Here is a 19,602-nt window from a genome sequence, read left to right as displayed (position 1 = left end):
ATAACTTCTCGCCCGTGAAATATGATTCCCTGTGCTTGGTTTTAGCATTTCTTTCATAAAAACACCAAAAGCAGCACAGGAGTGTGACATTTTCTGCGGCAGAAGCTGCTGCAAGATGGCGGCGGCGGCAAAGACGCATCTCACCTGCAGCGTCTGCGTGTTCATATCTAGGATCTCTGTTGCATGATGTTAACCTCTGATGTCAGCTAACTGCTTCCCATCTTCCAGGTGTAGTTGGGGACCCCGGGGCCTCCGGACTGAGCGGCCCTCCAGGTGACATGGGGGTGATGGGAATGCACGGACCCCCAGGAGCCCCCGGCAGATCCATACCTGGTCGGTACCTGCAGCCCATTTCAGTTCATAGAAACATTTAGTATGATTGATGAGCAGCGACAGTGAAGGGTCTGTTATTTAGTGATAACTCTGCTGACACTCAGGAACCTCACAGGTAGAACAAGAGAACGATAAACAAACGTTTCTCAAACAGAACCGGACGTGTTTTTTATGTATCAGGATCAGATTTAAGGTGGTAAGAATAAAGTTCTCTGTTGGTTCCCTTCAGGACCAGCAGGTGTTTTTGGTCAGAGTGGAGTTCCAGGATGCAAAGGGGTCAAAGGAGATCCAGGTGCATTCTATACAGGCAAACCCTCACCTGGAGAACCTGGAAAACCAGGACGCCCTGGATTCAGAGGACCAAAAGGAGAACCGGGGAGACCAGGTACCAGACAACACTGTGTACACCTGTGTGGCGTTTCACCTGTGTGGCGTTTCACCTGTGTGGTGTTAGGGTTCAGTAAAGTTAATTTCATGTATTCATTTTAGTAATCAGTACAGATCATTTCCTGTTGTCGCCCAGCTGACTTGCTATTTCCTTCTTCAGGTACTTACTGTGTTCCCGGGGCCCCAGGAGAGCCTGGAGAGCTAGGTGAACCGGGGCCACTGGGGCCCCAGGGCTTCCAAGGGTATAAAGGTCAGTGTCTGCACATATTGACTCAAACTTTGATTGATTAATGTCTTTATGAAACAATGAAACACAGAGAGTACGCTACCATCAGAGCTCACAGCCAGTGATGTCATTGTGTGATGTCACATCCTGTATCTGATTAGGTCACAGAAGAGACAGTGTTTAAACTTTTAAGATCCCGTGATGAATTAATACCTTACAGAACGTATAAAAACTACATTTTGATGTTCATAAATACATTTACGTATAAATATATTTTTTTTAGCAGTTGGCCGGGCGGTCTGACCTCGTGGGCATGTTGTGGAGCTTCTCAACCCCCGAAAAAAATTTGAATTTGCCATCAACTTTCGTAAATCTGCCAATATTCAAATTCTGCACAGTTGATTTCTCACCTCAAAACCGCCCAAAAGTGTATTTAGTGATTAAACAGCGTACAAAACTTGTAAAAACAAAAAAACGTTCTGCTGTTTGCCTCTTTCTCCGCTTCTTTCCGCTTCTCGCATAAATGCTTTTTCTTCGTGAGTGGTCTTACAGTCGAGCAGTCAGGGCAGACGGTGGATGCGATGCTGCCCCCAGCACTTCCTGTAGTACGTTGCAGTTAGAAATAAACAGCCAGAAATGTTCCTAATCAGAAGATTGCTATCTGTCCCTTAAACGGCCTCTCACAAAATTTCACGTCGACAAATTTTTATAGTCAACTAATCGTTGCAGCCCTAATGCAGCTTTATGTATGTAGAACATTTACTGTGCACAGACTGATACGATATACAATATATTTTTTAAATAGAGCAATCAAAAAGACATTTAAAAACAAATAAAACTAATATTTAATAGATTAATACTGTAAGCAATGTTAAAAAAAAAAAGATTTGTTTTGCTTTTGTATTTCTGGTGTTATTGTTTACCTGTACCTATAATCCACCTGTGTGTTTCAGGTAGCCGTGGCGACTGTTCTTGTGGCCCCCCAGTTCTACTGAGGGGTACCCCAGGCCCTGTGGGTTTGCTGGGGTCTCCGGGGTCTCCAGGAGATCCAGGGGCCCCGGGGCTGAGAGGAGACAAGGGTTCAGCTGGAGACAGGGGAGAACCGGGACAACAGGTGAGGAGACAGGCAGCAGAGTCAGAGGTCGCACCAGCAGCCAGGTGAAGCACAGAGCCAAGAGTTCATCGACTGATTGATTTGTTTGTTTGCAGGGTCTCAGTGGATTTCCAGGTGTCAAAGGTTTCAAAGGTCAGAAGGGAGATTTCACTGTGGTGGATATTAAAGGTGAGTTCAACCACCAGACTCACCAGTTTTATTGAGTTGGACTAAACGATTTAATGCAACAACGATTGATTTCACTTCTTTTTTTAATTCTAAATGAACATCTTTGGCCATTTGAATGTAAACTTGTTTTGCCTAATATTATTTACCCCTTTACTGAATGTTTATTTGCTTATTTATTTATTTATTTATTTATAAGGTTTCTGTCGTGGAAATTCCTGGTGAGGGGCTGAGCAAATAATTGAGTTACAACAAACCGTTGTCTTTGAAGAATTTATTTAACAAAAGAGAAGAAACAGAAGTACTACAACACAAATCAGCTGGACCAGAGGTTCTGTTTCCTAAGACAGTCACTAACGTCTGGCCCCGAGCAAAGGGATGCATCATCATTTACACAGTCTAGGTTTCTATATTTTGGGGAACAGAGATCCTCTCTCGGCCTTGAATGAACATTCCAGGAGAGGAGAGGAACACAAGAGAGGGAAACAGCAAAACAATCTCACAGCTCTGACCTAAACCCTCGTAAATGTGGACAGACTAACATATATATGTATAGGAGAGGAAAGGTTAAGGATAAAACACTATACATAATAATATTAATAAAAGAACATACATAAAAGATTAAATGTAAGAGGACACAATTTTCTGCCAAAACAGTTTCATTTAAGTGTATTGTAACAAAGGTTGTTGCCGTTCAAATAATCTCCTTTACATTGATCATAAAGCAGTGAGTAGAATCCATACTGTAAGCTTACTTCTGCACAAAATGAAAATGTTGTATATTTGAATTTAATGTATTGCACAGTTCTCTTTTATAACACAGTATGTTTCGGCTAAACTGTAGATGAGCGTCACATCCTTCTTGCTAAACTCCACCTTCAATAATCAGTGTTGGGGTAGTAATGCCTTACTTTACTAGATTACTCACTGCTGACAGTAACTAGTTACATTACTTTTGGATTACTGCGTAACATCACCTGCGATGCACAATAACAATAAAATTACACCTCATATCTGCTCAGATCAACACAAATCCTTGTTATAATGAGGACAAACACAGGATCTCTCCTTTATGCTCTTTAATACCACAAAGCTGTGAACATCAGCCCAACATTTGTCAAGAGAAGAACAAGGCTACAGTACAGCACTATACTGCTTAGAGCTTTATTTGGACATTTCATTGGAAACATTTTCTCCGTGAGAGGGAAGATTTTAGAAAGTTGCGTGGCGCTGCCCCCAGCTGCAGTAGTGCACGGATCGTGCGTAATATTCATCCAGCCAGAGGGAACGATCACCAACCGTTCACAGCGCGTCGGTCGTAGTGGCGACACAACCCGTACCGGAGAGGAAGCGGGGCGGAGCAGGGCCAGGAGATCGTGGAGCGTCCGGCCCGCTGGGGACAGTCAGGTGATCGTTCCCTCTAGCTGGATGAAGTCTGACGCTCCGCATGATCCATGATGACAGAGAAATATAGAGATTAATGTCAATACAGCAGCTGTCAATGTTTCAGAGACCCCCGAAACATCACAAATCATGCTTTTAGGGGAGCGGATGTCTTATTAAGGGGAGCTGAGCCCTGAAATTGTTTGTCAGACAGCCTGTTCCTGCTCGGAGTCAGCAGACTGCCCAGGCTAAAGAGCCTCGCCACAGGCGCACTAGAGGGCATCACTGTCCTTTCACCGAACAATGTGAAGTAATACCTCCACCCCTCGAAAGACGTCTTTAGCAGCTCTGCCATTTCTGCGTCCTCATGAACTGGCGCTGAAGTCAAAAGTGAGGTTGGAAAAGTGTTAAGCAAACGCACTAAAAGGGATGTTTGATTTATTTTTCTCTCCTCCCGTTACCATGGTAGTTCAAGAACCAGTTCGCAAGTAACGCAATGATTTTGTTATTAGTAACTGTAATGTGATTACTGAAGTTATCAACAGGAAGGCGTTACATGACTGCGTTACTTTGTAACTTGTAACATGTTACCCCAACACTGTCAATAATAAACAATCAATGCTGTAAATACTGATCGACGTGACCTGCGACGACTGATGGAACAGAAAACCAATGAATGTGTGACTCCAGCCATGTCAGTGTATCAACGGTTCTGATTGGACCTTTGTCTCCAGGTGACAAAGGAATCAGGGGCAGGGAGGGCCCTGCAGGCAGACAAGGATTCTCAGGGAGAAGAGGAATCAACGGGCCCCCAGGGGATCCTGGAAACCCCGGCCCTCAGGTCAGTCAGACAATACAGGTGAACTCACAACAGGTGTCATGTCCATGTGGAAGTAGAACCGGGCCGTGAAGTATAAGTGTAGGAACGGTGAGGTAAGAGTCTCAAAGAGTCTCTGCAGTCCGGAGATCAGATTTACAGAAAGTTCCTCAGAGGATGAACTGATCTGCACATCAATGACAGAACCTGGGGCATGATTGTTCCCCTAACAGAAGTAAGAAACAGGACAAGAAGACGCTAATATAGATGTTGGATAAATCATCAGGATGTAATGACCAGTGCAGCCTGTAGGGGGTGCCGATCGCTGGTCTTGGTCCGACTTATTTATGAATCACTTTCTGTTTCTTCAGGGTGAAAGCTTCCCCAGTTCTCCTGGCGACCGAGGCCTCCCTGGACTCTCAGGACCAAAGGGACTATCAGGACCTTCAGGTGCCCCAGGACTAAGTGTAGTTGGAGCAATAGGACAGCGTGGGACCCCTGGAGAGCCAGGTCCTCCTGGATTCCCTGGCCCCCCAGGGCCAAAGGGGGTTAGAGGTAAAGATCACTCAAAACTTTGGAAAGCAGTTAGTATCACACAGTGCAACACATCTCCTTCACATAAACTTGATCAGGTTGTTGATTGTGGCCTGTGGAACGTTGGTCCATTTCTCTTCAATGGCTGTGCAGTCAGGTCGAGACCCCGATGAGGACGACGAGCATGCAGATGAGCTTCCTTGAGACAGTTCCTGACAGTTTGTGCAGAAATTCTTTGGTTATGCAAACCGATTGTTGCAGCAGCTGTCCGGGAGGCTGGTCTCAGACGATGTTGGAGGTGAAGATGCTAGATGTGGAGGTCCTGGGCTGGTGTGGTTAGACATGGTCTGCGGTTGTGAGGCCGGTTTGATGTACTGCCAAATTCTCTGATAGGTCTTTGGAGACGGCTTATGGTAGAGAAATGAACATTCAGTTCACAGGCAACAGCTCTGGTGGACATTCCTGCAGTCAGGATGCCAACTGCACGCTCCCTCCAAACTTGCGACATCTGTGGCGTTGTGCTGTGTGATGGAACTGCACATTTTGGAGTGGCCTTTTATTGTGGGCAGCCTAAGGCCTTTTATTGTGGGCAGCCTAAGGCCTTTTATTGTGGCCAGCCTAAGGCACACCTGTGCAGTCCCCATGCTGCCTGATCAGCATCTTGATAAGTCACACCTGTGAGGTGGATGGATTATCTCGGCAAAGGAGAAGTGCTCACTAACACAGATTTTGACAGATTTGTGAACAATATTTGAGAGAAATAGGCCTTTTGTGTACATAGAGAAAGTCTTAGATCTTTGTGTTCACCTCATGATGAATGGGGGCAAAAACAAAAGTGTTGCGTTTATAATTTTGTTCAGTGTACATATTAATAAACGAATGGGGGAGTGGGGGGGACTTGCTCTGGCTGTGATGAGGCTACACTGACCAAGACCCTGATCAAGACCCTGGACTGGAAAACAGAGGTACATGTACACAGGAAAAGGAGAAATCTCAGGAGTAACGTTACCACCAGCTGGTCCAGGAGCTTCGCCTGCATGATGATGCATGATCAAGCATCGGACCTAGCATCACAAAAATGTTTTTTCACCTACAGATGCTCAGTGCGTTCAAAGCGTGAGGCGTGCAGGGCTCATCAGCAGCGTGCAAAACCCTTTGTGCTTGTAGAAAACTGCAAAGACCGCGCTCTGTCTGATCGCTACTTTAGGGGTCTTTCTTTCCCTGTAGCTCCTCACATTTCCTGTTTGACCACGCCTCTCCCTTTTTGACCCCTCCCATCCCTTCAGGTGTCACTCTGCCCTGTGTACCCAGAAATCCCGGCGCCCCTGGACAGAAGGGAGACACTGGAGATATAGGTAAACACCATCTGTAACATGTCTGTCTGCTCACCTGTCGGTCTGGCTTCCTGCCCACCTGTATTCTCATGTTTTCCTCCAGGTTACACAGGACTCCCGGGTCCTCCAGGTTTTCGTGGCATCACTGGACCTGATGGAGTTAAAGGAGACAAAGGACGGTCTGGACTTCTTGGACCACCTGGACGACAAGGTACCAGAACTCACCAGCAGCACACTTGTCCTTTACATCTAAAACATTACCTTTACATGAATCCTGTCCTCCTCCTGCAGGACCTCCAGGTTATGTTGGAGAGACCGGAGACGAAGGACCCGAAGGCTTCAGTTATGGTGGAGATCCAGGTACAGTCATCATCGTCAAAATTTAAAGGTTTTAACCTGTGATGTCAAAGACAGACATTTTAGGGGAGGTGTTCTGGGTCCAGTCACAAACTTATTCTGTAGCAGTTTGTTTGTGATGGGAAGCTGATCTGAGATCCGAGTAGGGCACGGTAATACTTATCTACTACTCTTACATCACTGAAAAAAAACCTGAAGGATCTAGAGCCCAAGATGAAAATTTTACTTTGCTAAAGAATTACCCACAGACTTTAAAGGGGACCTGTTATGCTTTTTCATATTTTCTAGCATTTCTATAATGTTACAATGTCAGATGTTCATGTTAAACATGAACAAAGTTTCAAATGATGAAAAAGAAAGAAATCTCTGTGAGCCAAAACCTCAGAAATCCCCCATTTCTGAACACTCTGTTTTGAACGGCTCGGTATGATGTCATTCCGAGCCAGATTTCCAAATATGGTCATTTGCTCCAGGCAGAGAATGCTGGCCACGCCCACAAAAGCACATGCAGTCCTATCCCTGCAGCAACCTGGTAAACACATTAGACAATGGCCAATCAGAAGAGAGCGGGCTCTGGAGTGGGGGGGGGGGGGGGGGGGGGCTCAAATAAACAGAAGCATAAACAGCTTGTTTCACAAAGGTGCTGAAAGGGCCAGCATGAAGAGCCAGTATAAGATAGAAAATAATTTTTTTTTAACTTTGAATCATGCAAAGCCGCCATACAGGAGTCACAGAACTACAATATAGGACTGGAAATGCAGATTAATAGGTCACCTTTAACTCCAAGTTTGAATGTGTTGTTTAATCGCTGCAGAGGCAGGTTAGCAACAGGAAATAGTTACTGAATAATGGACTAAGTGCAGATTAAACCACAGAAAACTAACAAATGCCAATAAGACATCAAAACTCAGGATGATAAATTTGGACCATTAATATTCAATATTTAAATTAAACCCAAAACCAAACAACATCCAAACAGCTGTAGCAAACACCATAGCAGTCTATTCAAAGTGAGCAGGTCCTAAAAGACCATTAACCGATCACTTCATGCAAGTTAAATGTTTAAAACCAAAGTCTTTGTGGTGTCCGAACGATAATGCTGCGATGATGTGTTGAGAAGAAATCCGCTTGACACTGTTCTTGATTATAAAAGTTTATTACATCAAAGAATTCAGCATCAATTACAAGCTCTGCAGCAGCTTGGAGAGTGACCCAGCCCGATGACCACTCTGTCTCTCTGTACATCGAACACAGCTTATATAGGACATGTTTAGGTCTCTGCTAAAAACCATATAAGGGCACGGTGCTGTAGAATAAGTGTAACCATCTGTTAGACACCACAGAAGGGTACAGTCCCTTCATACACACTAATCTCTTTATACCTAATCTCTACTTCCCCTAACACTGCACCCATCAATCATTACTTCCCCATAAGGGTTCACTGTCCCTCTCACCAGCTGCAGAGCATTATGTTAAACTGTAATGGCCGGATGCACATATGTTATACACCACATTTTCTTATAGGCAAATCCCGCCACTTGGCAGCCATCTTGGTAACGGTAACGTTTGCTGTTTTTGGCTGGCAGTGTCAAAGTAAACAAGAGTCCTACAAATGCAGTTCCGGTCCTAGGATTGTGGTCCTGAAACTGTAACCAGCCTCCGGTACTGCAGCTACACACTAATCGTTTTTCACCACAGGTTAGAGTTCTACTACACATGCACAAGTTTTCACCACACCACCTTTATTTAAGGCTCTATTGGCTCTGATGTGATGCCATGAGCTCATCCCACCGGAGCACTTCAACAAATGCTAAGCTAACCGACATCATGGACACAGTCATCATATACTGTATACAGTACATTTGCAGAAGGCACCCTGGTATTTTCTAACACATACTGCAAGTACTGCATATCACATCTGGTGCCTTCCCATACAGTATTTTGGCGGACATGTAGTGCATCTGATCTGGTCACACACCTGCTCCTCGCTACCACCATCTGAAACGGTCACAAACCTCAGCTGACGTCAGTGAACCTGGGGTTGGCTTTCATACAGGAGGCGCAGGATATTTGCATACAACCTCCATCTTTGGCTTTACGGGCTTCCACCATAGGATTCTATTCAGGATTTTTTAGGTAGTGCGTCTCTTTGTTAAATCGTCTCTGTTAAAAACTTAACTTTCAATGGTTTAATAGGTGAGGCCCATCAAAAAAAAATGGGAAAATGGTCAAAATCCTTGGCTTGAAAAATGTAATCATCAGTCAGCTTATTATTCTGGAATCATCATAATTGTATTCTTCGTCCTCTCCTCCCCGCATTCTTAATTCCTTTCTTCGGTCTTCCCGCCATTAACCTGTAAAGTCTTCCTCATTTTCTTCATCGTGTTTTCTGTTTGGAGCAGGGAGTTCTTCTCTCCCTTACTCCCTGCTGTGTTACCACCCGACCTTGGCTCGTAATGCCTCTGGCTGCAACAGCGCTGTGTCCGGCTCAGTAATCTGGGGTTTCATGCTCCATCTTCCCTGATGCAAATCAGAATTTTGCCTTCTAACCAAGTGATTTTGGTGCCGAAACCCGACCAAGTGGTTTTGGTGCCGAAACCCAACCAAACTAAGAACCATTTCACAAAGTTAACCACATCTTAAAAAGGTGATTTATCCTGAAGGGTACCTTGTGCGTCAAAGCGTCAGTATTTTACACCCTGGGGTGGGAGCGCCCTTAAGGTGGGAACTCCCATAAGGTGGACCTGGGGTGGCTGTACTTATATTATGTTTAACTGCGTCATGTGTTTATACCAGGCTCTCCAGGTATCCCTGGCCCCTCCGGACTCAGGGGCCCAGCAGGAGATTCTGATGTTGGGCCCTCTGGACCCATCGGCTTTCCAGGGGCACCGGGCTCTCCAGGACCTAAAGGAGTGCCTGGGTCCCCCGGGAACAACGGACTACAAGGTGATTTAGTGGAGCTGAGATGTAATGCTAAACTTTTTTTAATCCATGAAGTTTTATTCTCTTTGCATCAGTTCATCATCTGATTGCAGTCATAACTGTACCTGTAATACCTTCCTCTCACAACCCGATCTTCTTAAAAATGGGATTAAAAAGATTTCAACTTTAGAACAAAGTAGATTTCAAGTACAACACAAAACCAAAGCAGGACGTAAAGGGTTGATGGGAGAAGTTTGATAAATTCAGGATGTGCTGATCAGAAATCAGATTCATATGTTCAGAATTATTTCCTGTGTTTGTCCAGGAGTCCTGGGTCTGGCTGGGGGCCCCGGAGAGAAGGGCCAGAGAGGACAGGATGGGGCCCCAGGTAAACCTGGCCCCCAGGGGCCTATATCTGTCCTCTGCGATTCGGGAAAGCCTGGTTCCAGGGGCCTTTTTGGCCCTCAGGGACCCATTGGACCCCCAGGTAAACTTACTCAGTAAGGTAAAGCTTACTTTACTGTAACTTTACTATTTATCACCACCTCCTCCTCCTTTTCCTTCCTCTGCTTCTTCTTCCAAAATATCTGCATCTTTAATCACTTGACTGTGACGTCATCATATTTTTGTTCAGGTTTCGTTGGGCAGAAAGGTGATGTCGGTAAGCAGGGTCCTCCAGGTTTTGGCCCTCCAGGCCCTGTAGGTACCATGGGCTCTCCAGGTCTCCCGGGGTACCAGGGGCACCAGGGCCCCTCTGGCCCCACTGGAGACTCAGGATTGCCGGGGCCCAACGGTCAGAAAGGTGAGGTTCTCCCACTAAACACAGTGTTTAAATGTTTCCTGACGACACAGGTCCCCAAAAATAAAACGCACATTGTGTTTCAGGTCTGATGGGGCCCCAGGGCCAGAACGGAGGGCCAGGGGCAACTGGACAGACTGGAGCTCCTGGAGCTTCGGGGAGGAGGGGGGACAATGGGTTCAATGGACAAGACGGAGCTCCAGGATGTGAGGGCCCAAAAGGAGTGAAAGGTAAAAACTGAGCGATACTGCACTACTACTACAGTACTGAGTCTCATTTATTACAGTACACTGGTAGTTTATCAAAGTAAAACTCTTATTTAATGTGAAATCTAATGTCATATTAGAACATGTGACCTAAACTGGTCAGGGGTCTGTACTATGAAGCAGGATGTCAGGTCGCCTTGGGTTTTTAGTATCAATAACACTCCTGAATGACTCCTGAATGTGCAGCTAAAACTTTACTACTTTTGTTGAAAGCCTCTCCCATGTGTCCCCTGCAGGCTGTACAGGGCCCCCGGGGCCTCCAGGGGATTACATGTGTACCCCCATCAAAGGAGTGACAGGAAATCCAGGACCCAGTGGCAACAACGGCTTTCCTGGACCACGAGGTAAGAGCTGTTACCATACAGACCAGTGTCACACAGGAAGTGGCAGGGTTGTGACCTCTTTAGATCAGAGGTCCGGTGCTGCATTCAGGTACTCTGTAGAAGTTGGAAACACTTCTTTGCTTCCACACTGTACACCTGAACAGTGTTCTCAAAGGTTTGGACTCAAAGGTTGCATTGAGTCGAGTTGCGTAGAGTCGAGTCAGGTCGAGTTGCGTAGAGTCGGGTCAGGTCGAGTTGCGTAGAGTCAGGTCAGGTCCAGTTGCGTAGAGTCGAGTCAGGTCCAGTTGCGTAGAGTCGAGTCAGGTCGAGTTGCGTAGAGTCGAGTCAGGTCCAGTTGCGTAGAGTCGAGTCAGGTCCAGTTGCGTAGAGTCGGGTCAGGTCCAGTTGCATAGAGTCGGGTCAGGTCCAGTTGCGTAGAGTCGGTTTGAGTTGCGTGGAGTCAGGTCGAGTTGCGTAGAGTCGAGTCAGGTCAAGTTGCGTAGAGTCGAGTCGGGACGAGTTGCGTAGAGTCGAGTCGGGACGAGTTGCGTGGAGTCGGGTCGAGTTGCGTAGGATCGTGTCAGGTCCAGTTGCGCGGAGTCGGGTCGAGTTGCGTAGAGTCGGGTCCAGTTGCGTGGAGTCGGGTCAGGACGAGTTGCGTAGAGTCGAGTCAGGTCCAGTTGCGTGGAGTCGGGTCAGCTCGTATCAGTCACCCCCTGCGCTGCTTGAAACTAATCTTTGGCCACAAAGCACCGAGCGAGTTGGTAACCCAGTTTAAGGCTTAACACTTAACCACTTTGATCTCTGCCGCTTGGTAACATAAAAGCCAAGAGAAGGTGAGACTCCAAGTGTGAGGCTGTAGCTGTTTCCTGGAGGCAGTGCATCCTAGTGGTTCCAAAGCACTACAACTGTCCCACAGAAGTTGATAACAAGTGAACCTCATAGCCTGATCCTCCAATGAACCTTTTAACATCAAGTACTGTGTCTCCACAGGAAGTAAAGGTGTCCGAGGAGTTACCGGTAAGCCGGGGTATCCAGGAAGCAATGGACCCCCTGGCATCATAGGTCTCCCAGGACCCACTGGGCCCTACGGCAAGCCAGGACCTCCTGGACCACCTGGACCTCAAGGACCTCCAGGATTAATCGGCTTTCCTGGACAAACCGGAGATCCAGTAAGATAAAAGTTGACTTTAGAATAACTCCCTGTTACACCTCTGAACAAACTGTTATTCTGCACTAACAGCAGGGCTCCAGAGTACGCCCAACAATCTGTCTCGTGTGACTACATTTTTTCTTGGTCACACTGGTGCACCTAAGAGGACACAGGACTAGCCGCATCTCTATCTGTCTGGATGTATGTTTTTTCCCCCAAAACTCGCTAGTTGGTGGTGCAGTGTTGACTTCTGCCAGTGAGCCAGCTAACTTCCGGTTTAGTTTTAGTTAGTTTAGTTTCTAATTTTAATTTGGGTTAAATAATAATGTGGCTCTTCTAGTCTTTTTAAATGTATTCGACTGAATCAAAGTCTGATTTCATTTCGCATTTGTGATGCTCAAAACAAAGTTTTCACTGTTTCACAGCTGCTAGGAAAACTGACTTCAAAGCACGCCGAGTGCCGGTTGCCCGATCGGTACCGCACATGTGTCGTAATTTCAAAATAAAAGTCCCGTTTATTTGCTTATTTGTTTGTAAAAAGTTGAACAGAACAGCAGATATTTTACAAATATTAAGTTGGTTACATGGCCTGGTATGTGTTAGAAATTTTAAAGATGAACAAAATAGGAAAATATATGAAAAGATCATTTTTTTCATTTGAAATAAATTAATATATTACAACATATTTAAATATGTACAGTCTCAATACATATTTTACAGTACGACATTATAATAGGCTGACGCACTGATAGCCGTACTCCTGCTCTCTACCTGCGACTTGCATCACGCCTGTGGGACTGCAGTGCAGTCGCTCCCTGGGCTGCTGGGTGCAGCTTGCGCCGCGGGACATGGACCCCATGGATGCCTGCATGGAGGTCTAGTTGATAGTGCTGTGTCAGCGCCAACGCAGATACAGAGCAGATAAATTTACATTGTATTTAACAGGGTTCTACAGCTCGAGACCCCAGACTAAAGTAATGAGTCATTTTCTGTAGCCACTTCTGAAAAATGGTAATAGGTTCAAAATCAGGTTTATTTGGTGAGAAATTCTCATCAAATTAGAAAAAATCATGAAGTATCGAGCTGATAAAAAAACTTTTAGCATGCTTGTTTCAGCTGTTAAAGAGTCTGCAGGGGCGCACAGCAGATTAAATGCTAGAACAAAAGAACCAGACATTTGTCTTTTACTATTTTATTCAGAAATATTGATCTGTTCTTGTTTGTCGTTGCAGGGGGACCTGGGATGTCCGGGAAAACCTGGAAGACCCGGTCCCCAAGGATGTCCTGGACCCAAAGGTAGGAACAAACCCCTAACATCATGACGCAGCAGATTTATGGGACATTTTTAATTTTAAATGCCTTTCATACATAAAATACATAAAGACATCAAGGATTATGTCTCTGATTCCTTGACTGTCTCTACTCGTTTAGTGTGCAGGTTGTTGTAAGTATGTGTTTGTGTTTCAGGTCATATTGGAGAGTCTGTCGGTTGTTATGGTTCACCTGGAGACAGGGGGCCTCCTGGAGAGTCTGGGCCCTCAGGTGATGATCGGGTTCTGGTTTTGCGGCAGAAATTTGTAGGAAACAGGAAGATAAGAAGATAAGATGATCAGCAGCTTGAACCTGAATTTACAAACAGTAAAATAACAAATGACTGTGTTAAATTGGGGTGTGACGAGACACTTTTTAGCATTAAACACTTCATTTCCTGCATTCAGGCAAATTTTATGTTTAATTTTACAAGTTTATGGTGAAAATTTTTCTTTTATGTAAAGAGAAACAGAAAATTCAAGTGGCAGGTGACAATTCACACTCAACAACCTAACTAATAACCCAACTCTACCAGAATCTAAGTCAGTGCTGCTCTCAGATCTGTTTCTCCTGTAGATCAACATATTTAATCTCATCCCTGCTGAGTCAGGATTCAGTCTTCCCTCCTCTTTGTGTCTCTGTTTGGGGAAGTCACCTCTTTAAATGGGATTGTGGCTTCTTTTCACCTCAATGTGAAATTATTTAATGTTAATTCAGTTAGAAACTCCTGGACTTTAACAGCTCCTGTGTTTCAGCAGATTTTCTGCTCATGGTCAAAACTTTCTGCACATTCAGAATCTCTCCCACAGATCTGGGTTCTCTGACGCGTCCAGACTAACGTCGTCATTTACTGAGAAGTCTAGCTGCCCTTTACTCTGCGCTGCATTACGTTATTGATCCGCTGGTAGTAACGTTATCCCCTTCAGACCGTTTGGCCGACGCAGGTTGGGACTGCATGTTGCTTGTGAAACCTAAAGTAACACTTGTGATCAGGCAGAAATCTCAGCACAGATCCACACAGGTTAACTTCAGCAGCTCATAAAGCAGGCTGCTCTTCAGTTTTTAGATGGTTATGTTGCAAAACTCTACCAGCTACGTTCCCACTCGTCACAGCTGTCTGCACTCAAGCGGTGCGGTTCAGTCGATAACTATCAGGGCGTACGCCGGTGTTGCATCAGCTGGGCGGAGTTGAACACCCCTAGTGTTAAATATTAATTTATAAATTCTAAGGAGAGAGAATCTGTCAGTGAATGTGATCTTTAGTGACTAAAGACGTGTTGTGTGAAGCTGATTGTGGTATCAACCATCATGTGAGTTTCTAGAGGAATCAGCTGGGGGTTTTTTCTCTCAGGGCCACCTGGACCTCGAGGAGATCCTGGAGGACCAGGTTTCAACGGGGCTCCAGGACAGAAAGGATGCAAAGGAGATCCAGGCGATCATGGAGAAAACGGTGAACCAGGTACAAAAGCTCAGCTGGACCAAACCAGTCTTTACACCTTCATTCTGTAACATGAGCTGAGTCATGTACCATGCGAAACCGGTAAAGCTGCTCCGTCGTTCCCGGATCAGAATGGTAGACTTTTAATGTGAAAAACACCAGGAAGTGTTCAGTGTTGTTGGCGGTAGTTTTATTCCTTCCCTTTGTTTGTGCTGGTCACAAGGTGCCATTGAAGGCTCAGTCATCATTTGATGCAGGCTTCTCTATTAGAGAATTTATGGTAAATACATTCATAAAGAGGCGGGACTCCTCATTTTGTGACCCCTTCATAGTTCAGTCTAATTCAACTTTGAACTGTCAAAGACATCAGCATTTTGCCGGTCTGAGACAGAAAGTGGAGCTTACTGCTGGTTTTTGGAAGCACAGTTTGTTGTGTTCATATTTATAAAATAAAAAAGCTTCCTGTCTAACCCTAACAGTGTCTGTCTGGTTTATTTCAGGTGTGTTCGGTACCCCAGGTCAAAGAGGTCGTCCGGGTATTCCAGGTCTTCCTGGTAAAGGGGGTGCCGATGGTCCTCCAGGACCGCCAGGCTGCCCGGGACTCAAAGGTCAGAACTCAAGCCAGAAATGCTGTCATGTCAGCCATGGAAGATTATTATCTTGGTGATTAGCAAAGAAAGACGTCTTCCAACCCGACAATAAATAACAAATAGTTACAGGAGTAGTTTCACTGTAGAAGGTTTCCAGGTGAGATGACTGTAGGGTGGTTGTAGGTGATACTAAGTGACCCTTTGCTAAGCCACGCCCCGAATACACAGCTGGCCAATCACAGCGCAGTATAGGACTCCCTCTAACTGAGGTCCGACACTTTCATGGCTGCGCTCCATTGACTCTGATGCAGAAAGAGTCGTTTTCCAGCTTTTTCTGGCTGTATTTTTCTAAGATCTGGTCAAACGCTGTTCCTGCGGCATCTTGTAATAATTACAGCAGCTACCAGAGAGGCTGAAAGGAGAAGGACGATTTATTCTCTAAACCCTGAAACAAATGGGGGCGCTATAGAGCCGTGAACCAAGATGGCAGCTTAAAGTGAATGCTCCGTGTAGCCTGCATCAAGATTCCAAAAAACCCAGCCTTTGAAGCGTAAACTGAATCGGAAGATGTCAAAATCTGTTGCTCTCAAGGATTGTGATATTTTCACACGAAAACGCGGTTCCCAAAAAACAGCTAAAACTGACATTTCGGTAGCAGGTCAAGACAACGTGGGGACTGCTGCTAGCACGGATAGCATGTGTGACCTCACCACGGTGTTAGCTGAACTTAGGTCATTGCACTCGGAGTTCACTGGATTTGGAACCAAGCTGAATAGCATAGATAATCGTATGGGTGAAATGACTAAGTCCTTCGCTGCTTTGGAGAAAAACATGACGGAGGTGAAGCAAAATGTAGCCACTAATGTTACTCGACTGGAGGAAGCTGAGAATAGGATCATGTCGGCGGAGGAACTCCTGGAAAAGAGCACGGTCGACCTTAACAACGCCATGAAGCGAATATCCTACCTGGATGCAAAGACTGACGACCTGGAGAACCGGGGTCGCAGGAAGAACCTTCGCTTGTTTGGCCTCCGGGAGGGCGCCGAGGGTCAGCGGCCGCTGCTGGAGTACATTCGGGAGGCACTGCCGCGTTGGCTGGAGACCGACAAATCCTTTGTCATTGAGAGGGCTCACCGCACCCTGGCACCTCCAAGACCAAACCAGCACAGAGCAGTCCTTATCCGATTCCTGAATTTCCAAGATCGGGAGTTTGTTTTCCGTTGCACAAAACAACGTAATATCGAACATGAAGGAAACAAACTTTTTTTCGCCCAGGATCTTTCAGCGGAGACCGTCCGACTACGAGCCGAGTTCAGCACCGTCAGGAAAGTGTTCGTTGAAAAAGGCATTTTCCGCGGGTTCCAATACAATCCATGTAAGATGAGGATCCTCCACAATGGGAAGCTGCAGTCGTTTTCATCCCCAAAGGAGGCTGGGGATTTTCTCCACAGACACGCCGGACAGGGCTGACTATGATGGTGAACTAGAAAATCAGCTGTTCAGACCTAATAACTGCACTTTAAGGTATTTTCTATAATACGTTCATAACGCATGTATGTATGCATATGTATATATATATGTGTGTATACTGTTTTTCTCTCTTTTTCTAAACACATTAATACTACATACTTTGGTTAAACTTTATTTTTGAAAGGGAGACAATATGAGCAGATAAAGAACATTGCTGTTGAATAATTTCATGGAGGGACTATGTTAACATGTTCATATGGGTTTTATGTGTTTATCTCTTAATTTGGTGTATGCATGGTTTACGGACACCACTGCTGCTTTTTGAAGTTGGGTTTTATAGCTTAGCTACTCCCTTTATTAGTGGATTAGCACAAACCCCCATTTACTAATCTGAGTAAGGGAGGGGGCGGGGGGATGTAAGTGTTATGTGTCATTTTCAGGATTTTCTTTTTTTATTTAGTTATTTGTTTTTTTTAATTCAAAAGTTATCTGTATTTCATACTAACACAATGTATTGCTATATTAATACTCCTGAAAAAACTAACAAAGTATGGAACAAGTGAATACTCATAATGTCTGATATAAAAATCACAAGTTGGAATGTCAGAGGACTCAGGAAAAGAATTAAACTAAAACAGGTTATCAACAGGATTAAGCAACTCAAGTCAAAAATAATTTTTCTTCAAGAAACACATCTTACAGATTGTGAATTAAAATTTGTAAAAAACAGATGGCCTGGCCAGGTGATACACTCATCATACAATAATTATGCAAGAGGCGTAATTATTTTGATCCATAGGAGTATACCATTCCAAGTGCTACAAATAAAAAAAGACCCGGCTGGTAGATACGTAATTGTCCAGGGTAACATCCTCTCAATTACTTTGAATTTAGTGAGTTTGTATGGCCCAAATGAAAATAAACCAAAGTTTTCTGAAGATCTATTTCTTACCGTATCCACTCTGCAAGGACTCTATATAATTGGAGGAGACTTTAATTGTACCTTGAATCCAAGTATAGATCGTTCAACAGGCTCAGATATCTATAAAGCTCAAACTAGACATTTAATAAATCAATATATATTGGATTTGAACTTGGTGGAAGTGTGGAGGGAACAAAATCCTGATAAAATAGAATTTTCCTGTCACTCAGGTATACATAAATCCCGTTCGCGTATAGATTATTTCTTATCTCAAGGGAACTTTTATCAAGGATCAAACAATGTCAGTATGATAGCATAGTGATCAGTGATCATGCAGCTATCTCACTGAAGGTTTACATGGACAACTTTACCCACAAACAGTTCCGTTGGCGGTTTCAAGCAAGATGGCTACAGAACTCAAACTTTGTTAAATTTATAGGGGAGAAAATAGATAATTACTTTGAGTTAAATACAGATCAAACTTGTGCCACAATGGGATGGGAAGGATTTAAAGCATATATTCGAGGTGAAATCCTTAGCTATACGAGTACGAAGAATAAACAACAACAAAAGCAAATGGAAATCTTGGATAGGCAAATTCAATTTTTGGAATTAGACTTAAATGCTAGCGATGACCCAATAAAACAAAGTGAATTATTACGTTTGAGAACTGAATATAATAAATTGTCTTCTGATGCAGCAGCAAAAAGTTTAATGTGGTTAAAGCAATCCTATTATGACCAAGGTGAGAAAGCGGGGAAGCTCTTGGCATGGAGAATAAAGAAAACACAGAGCGAAAGAGCAATTAATAGTATAATGACCGCCCCGGGTGAGGTAACAGTAGACCCATCTGAAATTAACGATAGTTTTAGACAATTTTATGAAAATTTGTATAGATCTGATTGTTGTCGTACCTCGGAAGAACAAGACCTATTTTTGGACCAACTTCAGTTCCAGACACTCACAGAAGACACACAACAAGAGTTGGAAAGGAATTTAAGTATTGAAGAGATATCACAGGCCATACAATGTATTAACAGTGGTAAAGCTCCTGGGCTAGACGGATTTACGATTGAATTCTACAAAACTTTCAAAGAAAAAATAATAGTTCCACTTTTTAACATGTATGAAGAAGCATTTAAAAATGAGGTTCTCCCACCCACTCTAAGACAGGCTATGATCACTTTGATATTAAAACCAGGTAAACCTCCTGCAGAATGCTCATCATTCAGACCAATAAGTTTGATGGGGGTTGATAATAAAATAATTTGTAAAGTTTTAGCAAAGAGATTAGACCCCTTTATCTCACATCTAGTTCATAACGGTCAAAATGGCTTTGTACCAAAACGTCAAAGGGTTTCATAATATAAGAAGAGTTTTGAATATAATTCATGAGAAATTTGATGTTAAAGATACGGCTTTATTATCACTTGATGCCCGTCAGGCCTTTGACAGAATAGAGTGGTCATACTTGTTTAACGTTCTTCCGAGGTATGGATTTGGCCTCAACTTTCTCAAATGGGTTAAACTTTTGTATACAAATCCTAAAGCCAGTGTCTTGACAAACAACATAGTATCTAAACCTTTCACATTGGAACGTTCCACTCGCCAGGGATGCCCGTTATCTCCAATGTTATTTATTTTGGCTATGGAGCCCTTGGCAATGACGATAAGAATGCAAACTGATATATTTGGCATCCAGTTAGGAGATCAGGAGCATATATTGTCCTTATATGCTGATGATCTGATAGTCTTTTT

General features: G+C 44.2%; 1 protein-coding gene across 1 annotated transcript in view; it reads left to right on the top strand.

Moving 5' to 3' along the window:
- col4a4 (collagen, type IV, alpha 4) overlaps positions 1-19,602 on the top strand; it is a 56,749-nt gene that overhangs the window by 14,337 nt on the left and 22,810 nt on the right. Inside the window, 20 exon segments of the mRNA XM_038692695.1 lie at positions 229-333; positions 563-718; positions 881-970; positions 1,900-2,060; positions 2,156-2,228; positions 4,343-4,449; positions 4,797-4,980; positions 6,246-6,314; positions 6,397-6,504; positions 6,585-6,653; positions 9,447-9,596; positions 9,898-10,059; positions 10,207-10,374; positions 10,458-10,601; positions 10,874-10,981; positions 11,954-12,132; positions 13,346-13,409; positions 13,581-13,655; positions 14,776-14,883; positions 15,363-15,470. Coding sequence (XP_038548623.1) covers positions 229-333; positions 563-718; positions 881-970; positions 1,900-2,060; positions 2,156-2,228; positions 4,343-4,449; positions 4,797-4,980; positions 6,246-6,314; positions 6,397-6,504; positions 6,585-6,653; positions 9,447-9,596; positions 9,898-10,059; positions 10,207-10,374; positions 10,458-10,601; positions 10,874-10,981; positions 11,954-12,132; positions 13,346-13,409; positions 13,581-13,655; positions 14,776-14,883; positions 15,363-15,470 — 2,388 coding nt within the window.

The sequence above is a fragment of the Micropterus salmoides genome, unplaced genomic scaffold, assembly GCF_014851395.1.
Source record: "Micropterus salmoides isolate LMB-PRFRI ecotype aquatic unplaced genomic scaffold, ASM1485139v1 Ms_hic_scaffold_3, whole genome shotgun sequence".
NCBI lineage: Eukaryota > Metazoa > Chordata > Actinopteri > Centrarchiformes > Centrarchidae > Micropterus > Micropterus salmoides.
This window is presented reverse-complemented; position numbering and strand designations above follow the sequence as displayed.